Genomic DNA, 18,182 nt, shown 5'->3' on the forward strand with positions numbered 1-18,182 from the left:
TGGGGTGGGCCCGGAGTTGCTGTGCAGGGCCTGGCAGGGAGAAGAGGGAGACCCCTCAGCAGAACTTGACGTGCTCCGCAAGCGTCCGCCTCGTTGGGGCGTAGGCGCGGCAGGTGACTCTAAAACGGACTTTCCCGCCACCTAGCGGTGGGCGAACAGAAGCGCGCAGACGACGCATGCGTCAGGTCACAGATGCCCGGGAGCGGCCAGCGCAGGCGCTGCAGGGAGTGCGCTTGGCGGGGGAGTCTGTAAAGGAGCTCCGCCCCTTGAGGCCCGGCGGTAGCTCTGCTGGCTCCCTGTTGGCCTAGAAGGTTCTGACCCCCCCGAACCCCTCAACCCCGTCAGCCGGCGGGGGGCATCGCGGCCGCAGCGGTGAGTGCGAGGGGAGGAGGGGGGTTGCCGGCGCGCGCGCGCGCCTGAGGGAATTAGCTCCTGCGCAATACGGCCCTGAGAGTGGGCCGAGCGGCGGGGCTGAGGAGAAGGGGGCGGAGCAGCCCTGGGAACGGGGGATAGGCGCTGTCGCCGTGCTTCGGGCTAGAGCAGGGCGCTGCTTGGGGGCAGCGGACGGGGGGCGCACTGGGGAGAGGCGGGGCGGAGTTTGGGCCGAGGAGGAGGCGTGAATGTGAATGAGGGTAGGGCGGGGTTGGGAGTTAAGGGGGAGGGGCGGGGCTGAGAGTTAGGGGGCGGGGCTGAGGGGCTGAGAGTTGGGGGGCGGGGAGAGGGTGAGGCAGGCTGTGTACGGGCAAGGGGGGGCGGGGTGATAAAGCCCTAACCTGTACAGTCAGGAGCTGCCGCAGTAAATGGTCATTGGCCTCTGAGACCTTAATTCACTCTGAGCCCCAAAGCTGCTTCTGACGTCTGTCCTGGTGTGTGCCTGTCCGCGGTGGTTGTTTATAAACAGCGGCCCAGCTGCTGGGGTTATCGTAGTCTCCTCCCCCGTTCGGTCTTTGTGCCCTCCGAGTGAGAGGAGATCAAAATGAAATATTCCTGACCTCTCTAGGGCTATTAAGCAAAATCTTCCATCAGACACTAAACTCAGGGCAGGTCTTCACTACGGGGGGGGGGTGGTCGATTTAAGATACGCAAATTCGCGTAGCTGAATTTGACGTATCGCAGCCGACTTACCCCGCTGTAAGGACGGCGGCAAAATCGACCTCCACGGCTTCCCGTCGACGGCGCTTACTCCCACCTCCACTGGTGGAGTAAGAGCATCGATTTGGGGATCGATTGTCACGTCCCGACGAGACGCGATAATTCGATCCCCGAGAGGTCGATTTCTACCCGCCGATTCAGGCGGGTAGTGTAGACCTAGCCTTAGTATGTAATAGTTAAACATCTCTTCTCTGGTGAGAGACTTGGCAGATCTAATGGGCGAGAGGTAATATCGTCATTAACTGAAAGGAGCAAGTGTTTCAGAGATACTCTGCATCTGATGAAGTGGGTTTTAGCTCACAAAAGCTTATGCTCATATAAGTTTGTTAGTCTCTAAGGTGCAACAAGTACTCCTCATTGTTTTTGCTGATACAGACTAACACGGCTATCTCTCTGAAATCTGTTAGGCTTGGCTGGGTTGATGTCACCTTTCAGTTTGTAGGTGAAGCTAAACTGGGGGCTCACTCCGGAGACTTCTCATAGTTGTTGGTCTTTGCAAATTTAAAAATAAAAAAAGAGGAGAGTGTCAGGTTAAAAAGGTAGGATTTTCCTAATTTGGAGTGCACCAGACTACGTTTTAAAATTAGGGTGAAATGCTGCAGGAAACACTGTAGGGAGCATCTTGATTTCTATTATTCCATAAAGAGTAGGTAGAGTTGATAGGTAAAAATACTGTAGGGAGGCTTTTAACGTGTTTCATTGGAGCACTGAATAATTTATGTAATAAGGGGATTTTAAAAAAGCAGCTTTATAATAAAACTGAAAAAGGGGATTGCTTTTCAAACAGAAGTTTAACAGGATTTCTGAGTAACTGCAGTTTACTACTTGGAAAAACAAAAGATTAAAGTCATGGGTAAAAGTAGCCAACAAATTCTATAACTTATTTTTTTACGTTACTTGGGCTAACAAATTAGAACCTTTTTGAAAGTCTGGCACCCACCTTCATATTTAAAGTAACTGTGTTATCACACACATTCTGATCTCATACATACATTAAAGGAGGGAGGAATGATTGTTATTGTTATGAAGAGAGCTTATCTTTTTACATTCAAATAATATTCTGAAGCAAGTGTATTCCAGTTGTCAGTACTTGTAGGACAAAGTTGCACAAAATGAAACATCCGTCTCCTGACCAGGATGGTATTTATCTTACAAAAATGTCAAGCTGTGTCTTTCCTCTGAAATACCCATCTTAACTGGTAATTGAGTATAATCAGTCTCCTATTACTGACTTCACTCTCATTTCTTTAAGCTTTGACTTTCCCTTTATTTAGGACCTGATGCTGCTCTCAGTGAAGCCAATGGGAGCAGACACTAAGCCATTAAACTCCATTAAAAGCCTAGAGCAGGGGTTCGCACAACAACATTTTTGGTGACCTCAATGCAGACGCCAACTCTTGCTGGTGGCTGCTCTGACAAATTTTCCTAAAATACTTTAGGAAAAACAAATGAATATGCACATATGTTTCCAAATCATTGGAATTGATTTATGTAGGCTTTTGGTTTTTTGCAGACTCAATACCAAAATACAACTGTACATTATTTTTTGTTGCCTCTGACCTCTGCTGCCTCCACTTGCCACCCAACCCCCACCCCCCATTGTCTCTAGCTCTTGCTGCCTCCCTCAGCCCCCACGGATCCCCCAGGCCTCGTAGTCTCCCATTGGCTCCCCACCATCCCCCTGGGCTCCCCATGGCTCCCCCCCTCCCCCCCGGGCCCTGGTGTTCCCTCCCCCCAATGCTTCCACAGCCATGCACCCTATGCTTACCCTGCTCCTTGCATCTTGACCACAGTGCCTTGGAAGACCAGCCCTAGCGCCAGATCCAGAGCCCCATGGCTTGAACCGGGGTGGGAGCTAGGTGGGGCTGAAGCCCAGAGCCCCGCTACCCAGGAGGGGCTAAAGCCTGGAGCCCCGCAGGTGGGGGTGGGGGTGTGGCTGAACCATGGAGCCTGCTGCCAGAGCCCCAAGATGATGGGCGTTGGGGGGGAGTTAAGCCTGCCCCCTGCAGCTGAAGCCATCTCTGCTCAGGAGGGTGTCATGGCCACAGGAAAAACCCCTGGTGGCTGTATTTGATAAATGTTGGCCTAGAGTCTGTTCCCATTGGATTCAGTGTCTGGTGGCAAGAGCACAAGACAAAATAGTAGGAGACCTGTGTTTTGTTCGATGCTGACACAGACATTCTGTTACCTTGAACAAATCACTTAAGTACCTGTGCCTCAGTTTATACCTGGAAAAAAAAAATTATCTTTGCAAAGTGCTTTGAGAGCCGTATGTTGAAGGTGCTATGTTAAGTACAGAGTATCAAAATGACTTAAAATTATAGTTTTGTTTATAATAGTATTCAAAGCAAATACTGCTTTCTTTGGGATGTACGATCTTAGTTAAAGTGGATTCGGGGGGGCGTGAGGTATTTTTTCTTACAGGTAACATTTTAGGTTCCTGTAAATTAACACATTTTTAAAATTGAAGTTTCACCTATTATTCTGTCTTTGCATTCTTTCTGTGCTGATCAGACTTGTCACTCTTGCTTGTTTTAATGTCTAATGACTTCTCTCTGATTTTTGTTCACAAGCACAAAACCGCTCTGTTTGCATTGCACACACCACAGGGTAATGTATTAGTTTAAAAACAAACTTTCTATTGGAATCTTGAGCATGGGGATTGTGAGAGATTATAAAAACACACATTAAATAGATTTAATCAACGCTCTCTCCCAAGTTTCTCATAGTTCTCTAGACTCTAGCTAAAGTACAGATTGCTGAGTTATTTGAAATTTGTTTCTTTTGCTTTAAATTCTATTTTGCATAATAGGAATTATGGAAAACCAAATAAGAATGATTAGTTAGTATTTACAGTGTTTAAAAGAATGACACCAGCATACAATGTTAACAATATGGGATGTTAAAACTTGTCAGGAGATAAATATAATACATTAATTCAAGGTCTCTCACAGTCTTATGTAGGCAAACTTTCTTAATTCTTTATTGTTCTAGACAGGTGATTTTGGTACCAGCTATGCATTTGAACTATGCATTCTTAAATACAGAATTTTGTCAGTGTGTCAGTTAAATTATAGACTGCCTGTGGCAGTTCATCCAAATACTAACGTTAGAATTTTAAAAATTTAAACCAATTTAATTACTAAGAATGTCAACTCATTTACCTTGCCAATGTGATACTTGCAGCCAGGCTCTTCCAGTTTTTCTCACACATCACTCCAAAACCCAAATACAATATGCACATAATGATTTGAAAACTATTCTAATTTCTGTGGAATTTCACCACTACTATATATTCTAAATGTCACTTCAATCAAATGTTCAAATAAGGGAAAAAAATCTTTAACTTGCAAATCAGGTCAAAGCTTTTTCATCTTTCTCTGGAAAATTGTCAACTTCTTTTTATCACAAAACTCCTGATTTCTAGATTGATCTCTGAAACATTCAGGGCTTCTCTCAGTTATCTTTTAGTAGGGTTAAGTAGTATCTCATTACACTAACGTGGCCCAGCATTTTTAATTTTTTGCAGCTTCAAAACTCTAAATAGCTTATTAATCTTAGTTGTCTAGAAAACATGCTAAATCAAAGTTGTTGGTGAAACACAAGTGCTCATCATACATATTTAGTTATTTACAATTATTTTAACTTTCTAAGCAGCATTTAGCTTAATAGCCAAATTGTCAGTTGAGCAAAATACATGTTTTTTTGTCAGGGTGTTCTGTCTTGCTTTCAACTCCTATTTTGGTTGGATGTTTCAAATCTTTGTCACTTTTTGACCTACCCACATAACTTCACCAAGAAGAGGAACCAGCCCTCAACACCGATCAGAAACTGTATAAAACTAGCCTTGTTTTGTTCAGCAATTCTCTCCTTCAGAATAAAAAAATCCTGACAAAGAACATGAATTTTGCCCAAGTGACAACTTGCATTTTTGTTTCTCGACTTTTTACCATTCAGTCCTGGGATCAAGAACTGCAAGGAAAGTTTATGCATTTTTAGGTGCAGGTATCTTATGCCATCAAGTTTGTGTAAGACCTGTGAGACTTTACCAGATTTGCAAAACGTCTTGGGACATAATGGATTGCAAGAGACATTTTATCAAGGCAATCATTGAACATCTGCCCGTTATTTTAGTTCCAGTCAGCAACATACTTCCCCAGACCGCTTCCCTGAGGTCTCTCTTGTGGTGTATCCCTTGGCCAACCTTACATGGCTCTTTGTTCTTTCCCAATTTGTGGTTTCTGTCACCACTCCTAGATGCCTAAAGAAATGTCTGTTTTGAAGCTAGAGTATCTTTATGTAAAGTCTCTTCACATTCCTTGTTTTCTGTATTTGTTTAGTAGTTCATCATGCAGCAATATAAAGTTATTTGCTTGATCTAACACCAATAGGATGTAAGTTAAACAATAAGGCAAAACACCTGTCTATACTCCATACAAATACTTGGTTATTCCCTACAGTTTAGTGACAAGGTTGGTAGGATCACTTCTTATGTTAAGCTTTGTGTGCAGTTGCCAGTTATAGTCAGTCAGTCAGACCTTATGGTTATTTAGCTCTTAGAACATTTGGTTAAGTTTACCTTAAACTTTCACTTCACATTGGCTTCTCTGCATAAGTGGATTACCTTTTTAATAAGAAACAAACACCTTGTTATACCTTTAATTATTAGTCATATTTATTATCACATTTCTTTTTAAACTAGATGGCATTGTCTGCACTATGTGCAATACTTTTTATTGTTTTAGTTTTCCTTAAGGAAACTTCTTTAGACTGCAGGAGTCTGCTTCTTTTCTGAAAACCTTAGGTAACTTTAAATTTTCTGTCCGGCTTCTAAAACTTCAATCAATACTCTTTCTCATATACAAACATAAACCATTATTAGATTAAATGTAATTGCTTGATTTACTGTATAAATCTACATTGTGAATTTCTAATATTTCAATAAAAGGAAAAGCTAAGAGAAATCTACTTCATTATAACTTGCAGTTTGTGGTTAGTTTAAGTCTCTAACTGTTGCATAGTTACCCAATCTAATTCTCTGTGAAACCTAGAAGGGTCTGTTTGATTTACTGTATAAATCTATATTGGGAACCTCTATGCATATTCAGTAGAGGAAAAATAAGAGGAATTTATTTAACCATGAATTGTAAATTATGATGAGCTTAAATAACTAGCTGTTGTAGTTACCCCAACTTAAATCTTAATGAAACACAGAAGCTTCTCCTGCTTTTTGGCATGTTGTGATTCATAAGTGCGCTATTGGTCAAAGTTGTAATAAGCAAACCACCAAAGATGATATTGGAAAGCTTTCTTAATATGCAAAACTGAGTGGCATTTGAGATAATAAAGTAGAAGGTGACTGCAAATAGCATTCTTGCCTTAGACTATAGTTTCTCAAATTGAACAGTGATGGGAGGAATACCAAAATGCTGAAAATAGGACAGATGGGATGAGTGAGCCTTTTGTTAGTATTTTTCAGAAATACAAAAAAGTACTGAACTAGCATATTTATATCTACTCTATGCTCTCACAAAAATAATCTTACTGATCTGATTATAGGAAAGAGATTCTTAATGCTGTTTTAAAACAGATGAAATTGATCCAGAAAGCTCCTTATATAGTAGCATAATGTGATAAAGGAAATAAATCTTTGACACAGGAAAAACAAGGAAAAGCCTACATGGTTGCTCTTTAATATACTTAGTGTTTTCTGTGACTGTAGATGACATTCATACTTAATTCAGGTAGTGTTTTTTTTTTTTGTTTTTTTTTTGTTTTTTTTTTTTGTTTTTTTTTTAAGTTCAGTGCTCATGGCAACAAATGACTGGTAGCATTGGATCAGTAGAGCAAATGTTTAAACAACTCCTTATAATTTGGCCGATACAGGTTAAGAGTAAGTGTATCACTCATCTTTCAATTTCATGCTTCTCTTCAGCAGAGACTACCAATTCTATCTGTAGTATTTGCAATATGGAAAAATACCCACGTGCCATTGGGCTGACACAACCAAACTTGTTTTTGCTATGCTGAGGGATGCTAAATTTCTCTGTATGAACGTCAGTAGGGAAGGCAAAGGCTAATGAGGTGACTGTAGTTCCTTATTAACTGACTCATTCTTATACTGGATGGAATCTCAGCATTAGTTCTTAAACTTAACTTAAAGTTTTTTTGGCATTTTTATCTAGACAGGAAGTGAAAGCGGACAGATGCTGGTGAATGCCCCATGGCCGCGGCTACCACAGTTCATTCATCCACTACCCACCATAACTTGGAAGCTTTCTTTAGGTAAGGAAATTGCCTCAGACTGTCCTATACAACTTATAAAATTGGGCTTTTATATCTAATTATGTTGGTTCCATACCTTCATAGTTGTAAAATATCTGTGTATGTTGTATGTCACAGTTGCTTTGTTTTCAATTGTGATCTTATGCATAGTATATTTCTGTAATTACTAATTATAAATTATTTACTGTGTCAAAGTTTTCTTGTATACTGTAATAATTAATAACATTCTTGCAGAAAGGTAGTCCATGTGTAGAACAACCAAAAGTGATCAAAAGGATACAGTCAACTTAGAAGAAAGATTTTTGTTGTTTGTTTGTTTTGTTTGTTTTTGTTAGGAACATGGTGTAACAGTGGGATGTACAAGTAATACAAGATTACTGTAACTGAGAGACATTGAAGTTAAAAAACATTCTCTGGATGCTATCCACAGATTCCGTCCAGTGTTTTGGCTGTTTAACATCAGACGAGTACAGCTCCCCAGCTCTTAGATTCTCTTGTGTGAGCAACACCTTTTTTTCCTGCCCACGCATGGAAAACTTATGTATCCCTTTACAGACTTGCTTGGATGAGGGTAATGGTACACAATCAATACCATATTATTAAACCAACACCACAAGTGCAACTTCAATCCCTATAATTGTACAACTAATGATAACTGGGTGCATTCTGAAGGCATAAAGTGGCCCAAGATTAGAGCCATGCACCTTGGAGTTCCCTGCTCTGTTACAAAACTCTTTGCTGAGCGAACATGATGAGACTAGCTTCTTCCGTAGTGCTCTTGGTTTAATTAAAATACTTTATTAGAATTCTTAAAGAATTCTTAAAGTCCCTCATGGGTTTCCCAGACTTTGCAGGTCAGTTTGTCTTTGGTCGATGATTTCACAGGTCAATTCATCTTCTGGGACCCCTCCCTGCCTTCTGGTTAAGGAATCCTTTCATACATACAGGATGACTCAGCAATGGGATGGATGTTCAAATACCTGAAAGGTGCTGATGTTAGACAGGAACTTCCACATTCTTTGGAGGTATGTGTGCATGTGCACCTCTGATTCAAGGCTACCTTGATTATATCACCTGAAAATTAGACTAGTTAACTTCAGTTGTAGAAAATATATTGTAAACTATTTTTAAGAAATAGCTGTATATGTGACATACATCTTATTTTAGATTTTAGTTAATGCCAGAATGGAACAGAAGGTTCTGTGAATACTTATGTATAAAAGAAAAATTAAAAAAAAAAAAGAGAGATCTACATTTATGGTGATTGTCCATGATCTATAAGCAATAAACTTTTTTTTTTTTTCTTTCTTTCCAGTTTGTGGTTCTAAATTTGGTACTGCACAACATTGTGATGCAACTATGCAAGAGTTTTTTAAAATATTATAGAAGTATATAGAATACCAAAACTATATGAGACTCAAAAATAGCTAAACTAAAATAGTATGATAGTTAATGTAATAATTACCATATTTTGTTGTTGTTGCTGACAACCTGCAGTCTGCATTTCATGTACCATATATATTAGCATTTACAAGGTACTACTTATTCCACTCTTTGGCCCCACCCTAACATATGGGGTGTGGTCACAATCTTGCATTCTCATTATTCCCAACTGCCCAAACAATCCTTGGGGACCAGTGGCAGCAGCCGCAGTTTCAGCAAGCCTCTGCACACTACCTCCTCATCTATACTGGATGCCAAATGTCTGCTTCTGAGCAACTCAACCTTTATGTTTAGAGAAAGGGCATGCACAGTTTTCATAGTTGTATCATTTAGATGATGTAGAGTCATAGGAATAGAATTAAAATTTTAGCAGTGTGTAGTAGTTTGTGAAGTTTTGAAGTTAATAATATGTTGCATGCAAAAAATATAAATATTGCAAAGGCAAGCACTCAAAATTTGGAAATGCTAGGATTAAGGTTGCCAGGGTAGCCTTAATTCGGCCCCCTTATGTGATCATTGTAATGCATATGCGCAACATTTTTTTCCATATGTGCTGATGGCAGAGGAATGGCGAGACTCTGGAGAGGAGTCTCTTGGGCACAGACTCTTCTTCCCATTTTCCCCCAACCATGACCCCTTCTGCCCTGTCTCTTCCCCACTCCTGGTTCCTAGGCCGATTCTCCTTACCTAGCAAGCCCCAGTTTCCACTCCTGAGGCTTCTTATCCCAGTCTCTTTGTACAGCCAGGCCTAGTCTCACCCCCCTGAACTTCCAGTCCCAGGTCCCCCCAGCCTCCATTCATCACCCACCACCTATGTTTCCTAACCCCCTGGTCTCTTTCCCAAGGCTCCTCATCTAGTATGTGTCATGTCTCCCTTCTCCAGGCTCCTTACCCAGCCAGTCATTGTCTCTCCAAAGCTTTTTCGGATTTTGGTCTCCCCACACACTGGCGCTCATCCAGTCACAATCTACCGCACCAAATTTTGCTGTTGTCCCTCTGCATTCAAATTGAGATCTCCTTTTCCATCCTGCCTGGGCCCAATGATGTCCTTGAGAGTTGGTCTCCTGTGCTATCAGTTCTGGTGTCCAGCCTGACTTGCAGCAATCTTGTGCAACAATTTCAAGGAAAGTCCTGCTCAGCTCCAAGCTGGGGCATGCGATCAGAATCGTAAGGGGGTTTAGCTGTGAAGCTCTAGCAAGTCTCTGCTGAGTGTGTGTAAGATGCAGTTTGTCAAAGGTTTATAACTTGCCCAAACTTGGGCAGATTTTCACAGAAATAAGACACATCCTTGAAACAAAAGACTCCCCTTGCCAAATGAAAGTCCCTCATGCAAAGCATGTGGTTGCTTATCAAAGAAGATGATGCCAGAAATTAACATGGGGAAGCATGTTTTCCCTATACCTTATTATTAGAAATAGCTGAGCTATTTTGGCTGGAGGAAGACATCTGGCATGGAAAATTTAATCCCATGCAGTTTAAAGTTGTCAAAGTTACAAGGAACCAAAACCAGGATCTTATAATGGGACACTACCAACTCTGCCTGTAATATCAAAATACTAACTTTAACGTTATACTGCAGATACATTTAGTGATTCTCTGGACAGTTGTTCAATTGGTCAGTTAGATGACTGTCTGACAAAATGGTCTGAATAGTGAAGCAACACATTAAGTGTATATTAACATGAGCTAGTGTGCTGCTCTTCTTTAAATTAGTAAAAATTTAAATTAGTGAAACACTCTTTTCTGTTAGATCAGAAAAACGTGTTATTTAGTCAGTTAAAAAGACAAAACTTCAGTTGTTATATCTCCCAATTTATTGTGACTTTAGTCACAATTTCTTTTTTTAACATGGTTTTCCTCTCCCTATTGCTGTGTGAAGCCTACACAACAGGAAACTTAAGTACAGTGAAACTGACAATACAAAGAGCAGAATACTTTTCTCATCTTTCAGTTATAGTAATCTAGGTGGTCAATTAAAAAAAACAAAAACAAAAACAAAAAAACCCCCCCACAAACTTGGTCAATAATAAACTAGCTTCTTTGTGAAGTTACAGCATGCTGAAGTGGGATCCTTACACTGAAGGGGCAAGTGTCCGATAAATGTCTGTAGCCTAAATAAATGTAAATGTGTAAAATAAACAAAAGATCAGTTTGGGAAAAAATAGGCATTGACAGTGTACCTTAAACTATAACACAAATATAGAAATTACTAATGGACTCGCTAGTTTGAGCCTTCTTACTTAAACCTAGTAGCAAATCCCGTAGGTTTATTTTCAGTGGAAATTTGTGCGTATGATTAAATTTTTTTTTTTTTTTTGGAGAAGACAGTTGGTGGTATACTTGCATGAAATACTGTCAAAGGAAACTGCCCTTGGGTAGCTCACCTGGACCTAGGAAACTTGGTTTCATTAATTGCGTTACAGAGCATACCATATATATATATATATAATATGGAAATGAGGCTCTTACTATTGTATGTACATTGTATGTAGTGCAGAGACATTTTGTATGGTAGTCAGATATACTTAGGCTTTTGCTAATATGTCTGTTTTTGTTTTTGTGATCTTCTGTACTTTTTTTAGAGATCTATTGTACTTGAAAACATACAGAAAGCTTTGTACCTTCATTACGTCACAACACTCTAGTAACTGAAATTGTTTGCTCTCAAAATGAAGAGAATCAGGCGGACTGTTAAAACTGAGAATCCAATTCTCCAAGCACCACAAAGATCAAAAAAACAGAAAACTTTTTTCTATGGATCTGCATTTGGCAAGTCTCACCTGCAAACCTTGATGGACTGGGGAACCCTGCCACTCCATGTAGTTTTACATATTTTTCAGTTCCTGCCTTTAGTAGATCGAGCACGGGCATCTTCTGTTTGCCGAAGGTGGAATGAAGTTTTTCATATTCCTGACCTGTGGAGGAAGTTTGAATTTGAGCTTAACCAACCAGCTACTTCTTATTTAAAGTCTACTCACCCTGATCTCATTCAGCAAATTATCAAGAGACATGCTGATGATCTGCAGTATGTCAGCTTCAAGGTAAAGATGGGGTGGAGGCTTGTTTTGTCACTTTACAGGACAGCTGTGTTTGGATGTCTGTAAATTGTATTGCATCTCCATCCAAAAACCTTTGTTTCCTTTTTTTTCTTAAGAATAAATTGGTATGACTATTTTATTGAATGCATGAAAAGTTATATTCAAAGATGTTTGCAGCAGTTTTTTTTCAGAAGGAAGCAGTTGCTAAAATTATGTACTTCCTATACATGCACAGTATCTACTTCACATGATTTTCATAGCCTGTTGTATTTAATTTAGTGTATTTGAAAAAATTAATTTTGCACAACATTGTCATAATTTTGACATTAAATAGTAGCTATTTTACCTTTTATGTTTAAAAATTACAAGACCAGTATTGTTGTTGGAAGTATTCTGTGTGGATAGGATGTCCATCCTAGTCTTAGAGTTTTTGTTATAGTGGTACTAAGTCAGAGGTGGGCAAACTTTTTGGCCCAAGGGCCACATCTCGGTATAGAAATTGTATGGTGGGCCATGAATGCTCTCGAAATTGGGGTTGGGGTGCGGGAGGGGGTGAGGGCTCTGTCTGGGGGTGCGGGATCTGGGGTGGGGCCAGAAATGAGGAGTTCAGGGTGCAGGAGGGGCTCTGGGCTGGTGCAGCAGGGGTGAGGTGCGGGGGCTCTGGTTGGGGGTGCCGGCTCTGGGGTGGGGCTGGGGCTGAGGGGTTTGGAGTGTAGGATGATGCTCTGGGCTGGGACTGAGGGGTTCGGAGGGCAGGAGGCCGGTCAGGGCTGGGGCAGGGGCTTGGGGCACAGGGGAGGTGAGGGCTCTGGCTGGGGGGGCAGGCTCTGGGGTGGGGATGATGGGTTTGGGGTGCAGGAGGGTGCTCCGGGCTGGGACCGAGGGGTTTGGAGGGCAGGAGGTGGCTCAAGGCTGTGGCAGGAGGATGTGGCACCGGGGGGAGGCGCGTGTCTCGGGTGCAGGCTCCGGCCAGCACTTACCTCAAGCAGCTCCCGGAAGCAGCAGCATGTCCCCCCTCCGGCTCCTACGCAGAGGCGCAGCCAGGCCGCTCCCCCGGCCAATGGGAGCTGCGGGGGCAGCATGCGGAGCAGAGCCCCCTGGCTGCCCCTATGCATAGGAGCCGGAGAGGGGGACATCAGCTGCTTCCGGGTGCCATGCGGAGCGTCTCCCAATGCGGCCTGTAGTTTGCCCCCCCTGCACTAAGTGCTCTACAGACTAATTCTCAGCTTCTGGGAGGGAAGAAGGGAAGTAGTATTTTCTACCTCTTAAACATATAGAAATTAAAGCAGAGATGTAAAGGTCCCATCCAATTGCAAAGAAAATGTAATCAAAATAGTATATCTAACTACATATGTTAAAGGATATCACACAACTTTTTATATGCTGCACATGAATATTGAGGTGATTGAGAAATGTTAATATCCAAGAAACAGCACGGTAATGTTTACACACACAGGTGTTAAGTTCATGTTCAGAGTACTACCTTAACGTAGTCCTCCCTTTATTCGGGTGTTGGACCATTCAGATGATAACATTAATGTAGCTTGTCTTGGAGATATACTACTCAAAGTATAGCAATTACGTAGATAGAATCTACACTGGAAGACCATCTTAATTACATTTGGGGATTATAATGTAACCAGGTCCCCTTACATGTGTGAATTTATAGTGTAAAATAGCCCTAAGTTTGTGAACACCACAGAGGTGGAGTTAATGTGAGTCAGGATTAAACTCAAGTTCCTTTCTCCTAACACTGTCATTAGTAATTTCCTTTTTTAGTTGCCTTCAGAGTTCTTGTGATGCAGTCCATGGTTAATATTTTAATCAGTTACTTTAAGTACATGTAGCTACTTCACGTAGTACAACTGATTTGCCTCGTAATATGTCATCTGAATAGTGATCCAGATAACAATATGTAGCTCATATCTTAAAAGTTCTTGACAAAGGAGTTAGGTATCACCCCCATTTTACAGCTGTGGAAACTGAAGTACAGATGTAAAGAGGCTTGCCCCAAGGTCTTCCAGCAGGTCAGTGGCAGAGCCATGAATAGAACCCAGGTCTCACTAGGCTACACGGTGTGTAATGTGGACCACTTTGCTGCATTACTTTTATTTATCCTGTTTTTAGACCAGAATAAACCCCAAAAGTCTGACAGTTGATAATTATGAAGGAAGAGGCATCAGCTATGGAATTATGGTATACATTAACCTGCAATTCAGTACTAGTCATGCATGCAAATTGGGATGTTGATAGAGAAATGCAGAGATGAGGCAAATCAAAGATAGATGGATAGCCTTAAGATGTCTGGTGTTCTCAGGACTGTCAGAAAATCACAGTGTAATAAGTATTGTAGGCAAGTACTTTTCATGACTTTTTGCTGCCTTCAAATTATTAACCACTTCATAAGCTTCACATTCCTTTCTTGGAGCAAATAAAAGTTGGTATAGTGCAATCTACTAGTTTAAAAAAAACTGGTGCTACTCTATTTTGGATATTAAATATATTTTATCATGCTGTTGACTTTCTAGGAAGCAATACAAAATGACTTCAATGTTTTAAAATTGTCTTTTAGGTTGATAGTAGTACTGAGTCTGCAGAAGCTGCCTGCGACATCCTTTCTCAATTGGTGAATTGTTCTATCAAGACATTAGGTTTGATTTCAACAGCAAAACCAAGTTTTATGAATGTCTCCAAGGTAATGTCCTATGGATTCTCAAATTTTACCTTGCTAGATAGTGTAACAAATCATTAAACCATGTAGATATTATTGAATTAAAAAAAAAAGTAATTTTTACAAACCCAACACTTTAATTTTAAAGTACACAAATGCACACAGTTCTATTTCTTGCCATATATTTCTCTAAACGCTCATTTTTATGTTTGTATTTTAAAGTATGACATACATTTGACAACACTCCATTCTTAGAACTTTTTGCCCAGCTGATACTGGCTTCTATAAAACTAGTATCTATATATCCAGGACTCTGGGTCATGTGACCTTGATTATGGCTCTAGTTGGGAATGTATCTAAGCATTTGCTTATGTCCTAATGACTTCAGTGAGTCTTAAGCCTGTGCTGAAGCAGGGTGCTTAATCCAGATTTGGAACATCTGGGAAGCAAATGCATGGCTCAAGACTAGGGCTGTCGATAAATCGCACTTAACTCATGCGATTAACTCAAAAAAATTAATGGTGATTAAAAAAATTAATCGTGATTAATCACAGTTAAACAATAGGATACCAATTTAAATTAAATACGTTTGTATGTTTTTCTATTTTTTCAAATACATCGATTTCAATTACAACACAGAATAAAAAGTGTACAGTGCTCACTTTGTTTTTTATTACAAATATTTGCACTGTAAAAATGATAAACAATAGTATTTTTCAGTTCACCTCATACAAGTACTGTAGGGCAATCTCTTTATCATGAAAGTGCTCCTTACATATGTTTTTGTTGTTTGTTTTGTTACATAACTTCACTCAGAAACAAAACAATGTAAAAGTTTAGAGCCTACAAGTCCACTCGGTCCTGCTTCTTGTTCAGCCAATCATGAAGAGAAACAAGTTTGTTTACATTTATGGAAGATAATGCTGCCCCCTTAAGTACAATGTCACCTGAAAGTGAGAACAGGCGTTCGCATGGCACTGTTGTAGCTGGCGTCACAAGATATTTACGTGTCAGATGCGCTAAAGATTCGTTTGCCTCTTCATACTTCGGCCATTGTTCCAGAGGACATGCTTCCATGCTGATAACACTTGTTAATAAAAAAAACAGCGTTAATTAAATTTGACTTAACTCCTTGGGGGAGAATTGTATGTCTCCTGCTCTGTTTTACCTGCATTCTGCCATATATGTTGTGTTATGGCAGTCTCGGATGATGACCCAGCACATGTTGTTCGTTTTAAGAACACTTTCACTGGAAATCTTTGCATTTTGTCAGAAGATACCAATGTGAAATTTCTAAAGATAGCTACAGCACTCGATCCAGGATTTAAGAATCTAAAGTGCCTTCCAAAAGCTGAGAGGGGTGAGATGTGGAGCATGCTTTCAGAAGTCTTAAAAGAGCAATAATCTGAGGCAGAAACTACAGAACCCAAACCACCAAAAAAGAAAATCAACCTTCTGCTGGTGGCATCTGACTCAGATGATGAAAATGAACATGCGTCAGTCCGCACTGCTTTGGATCGTTATCGAGCAGAACCTGTCATCAGCATCGACGCATGTCCTCTGGAATGGTGGTTGAAGCATCAAGGGGCATATGCATAGGCGGCGGGTGGAGCCCCACTCTGGGGAGACTAGCCCCCAGCTCTGCCCCTTCCACCCACTGCCAGAGCCATGAGACCACCTGTACCCTCCCCCTTGGCTAGAGGAGCCCCAGGTCAGCTGCAGCCCAGAGCTCCCCCTTATCTCGCTCTCCCTTATCTCGCTCTCTCACACACACACACACACACACACACACACACCCACCCCCAGAAGAGCCTGGGCTGGACTGGCTGAAGCCCCAAGCCAAGCCTCCCTCCACCTGGAGGAGCTCGGGGGTGACCGCAGTCATGCCTCACCTTCCCTCCCCGGACCCAACCCGCCCATGGCCCAGGGGAAAAGCATCTATAGAAGACACTTTTTGAAATGCCCCATGCGGATTCCGGGGTGGCTGCAGAGGTGGTATGTGCCTCCTCTGCCACCCTGGAACCTGCATGGGGCATAATAAAGCAAAAACTTCACCACCAAACCATCCAGCCGGGGATCCAGTGGCTGTGGCTGCACTGGGGGAGGCAGAGCTTCCCATGGCCTATTATACCCGCCGCCTATGGACATATGAATCTTTAGCACATCTGGCATGTAAATATCTTGTGACACCAGCTACAACAGTGCCATGCAAATGCCTGTTCTCACTTTCAGGTGACATTATAAACAAGAAGCAGCATTATCTTCTGCAAATGTAAATAAACTTGTTTGTCTGAGTGATTGGCTGAACAAGGAATAGGATTAATTGGACTTGTAGGCTCTAAAGTTTTACGTTTTATTTTTGAATGCAGGTCTTTCTGTATATAATTATCATGAAAGTTGAATTACAAATGTAGAAAGAGATTGCACTACAGTACTTGTATTAGGTGAATTGAAAAATACTATTTTTTTTTTACAGTGAAAATATTTGTAATAAAGAATAAATAAGTGAACACTGTCGACCTTGTATTCTGTTATAATTGAAATCAAAATATTTAAAAATGTAGAAAACATCAAAAAATATTTTAAAAAATTAATCATGATTAATCATGCTGTTAAACAATAGAATACCATTTATGTAATTGCTTGACAGCCCTATTCAGGACTCCAAAATTGTAGTGGTATAAATCAGATCTCCAGAAGTGAGGTGCTACAGTACTTAATTTTGCATACATATGTAAGTATATCCTTTCCTTTTTTCCTCTCAACGGGCTCAATTATCGCTCCATCAAATGTTAGTCCTGAGAGGTCTCAGTTCAGTTTCTTGATGAAATTTTTTTTTCTTAATTTGGTATTTTTACTTATTGGTATTCTGTAGCTACTTCAAGCTCTTCATTATATGCACTTTTTTCTTTGAAAAGAGGGGAAATGGGGAAGAGGGCAGAACTGCTTGTGTTCACTGTAAGCATTAAAATAACCCCTAGTTTGAGAGTAAGTACTATATTCTTTATTACATAACTTAGGGGATTGATTAAATAAGAATTTATAATTACGCTAATTATTTTACCCCTGTAAAACAAAACTAATGGTTCTACCTTGAGGCAAAAGTTCAATCAACTATGCCAGGGGTCGGCAACCTATGGCACGCATGCCAAACACGGCACACAAGCCGATTTTGAGTGGCACGCAGCTCCCCTGACGTGGTCCCGGCCCCCAGCCCCACTCAGCCCCCCCACCCACCGCTCTCCCCTGCGGGGGCAGGAGGCAGAAGCTTGGCTCTGTGGCAGCCAAGCTTCCCCCCCTCCCCCGCTTCTTCCCCCAGCATGGTGCTTTCCTGCCCCTCCTCCTCTCCTTCCCTGCGCCAATCAGCTGATGGCCCTAGCGAGGGGGAGGGGGAAGAGCGGCAGCGTGCACAGAGCTCCGTAGAGGAGGCAGAGAGAGGTAGGGATGGAGCCTGGGGGAAGGGGGTGGAACAGGGCATATCCCTTCCAGCCCCTTGCCATGAGCCGCTCAGGGCAGGGGGCTGGGAGCACCCCCACGAGCCGAGCACCCCAGCCCTCTGACCTGACCCTTGAACCCCCCCACACCCAGCCTTC

At 41.5% G+C, this 18,182-nt stretch overlaps 1 protein-coding gene across 5 annotated transcripts in view; it reads left to right on the forward strand.

Annotated features, from left to right (window-relative positions):
* Positions 1 to 211: 211 nt before the first annotated feature.
* The window catches only part of LOC112108120 (F-box/LRR-repeat protein 21), a 22,836-nt gene continuing 4,865 nt past the window's right edge, over positions 212 to 18,182 (forward strand). The window contains exons 1-5 of one of the 5 annotated variants that reach the window (XM_024202120.3): positions 212 to 372; positions 7,338 to 7,437; positions 8,323 to 8,462; positions 11,463 to 11,921; positions 14,491 to 14,613. In XM_024202120.3, coding sequence (XP_024057888.1) covers positions 11,550 to 11,921; positions 14,491 to 14,613 — 495 coding nt within the window. In that variant the 5' untranslated portion in view covers positions 212 to 372; positions 7,338 to 7,437; positions 8,323 to 8,462; positions 11,463 to 11,549. Of the gene's footprint in view, positions 373 to 7,173; positions 7,237 to 7,337; positions 7,438 to 8,322; positions 8,463 to 11,462; positions 11,922 to 14,490; positions 14,614 to 18,182 lie in introns of those variants that run through there. The other 4 variants (XM_026659428.2, XM_026659430.2, XM_026659431.2 and 1 more) reach the window with 4 other exon arrangements.

Source organism: Terrapene carolina, unplaced genomic scaffold (genome assembly GCF_002925995.2).
Source record: "Terrapene carolina triunguis isolate 2854851 unplaced genomic scaffold, T_m_triunguis-2.0 Scaffold629, whole genome shotgun sequence".
Taxonomy (NCBI): Eukaryota; Metazoa; Chordata; order Testudines; family Emydidae; genus Terrapene; species Terrapene triunguis.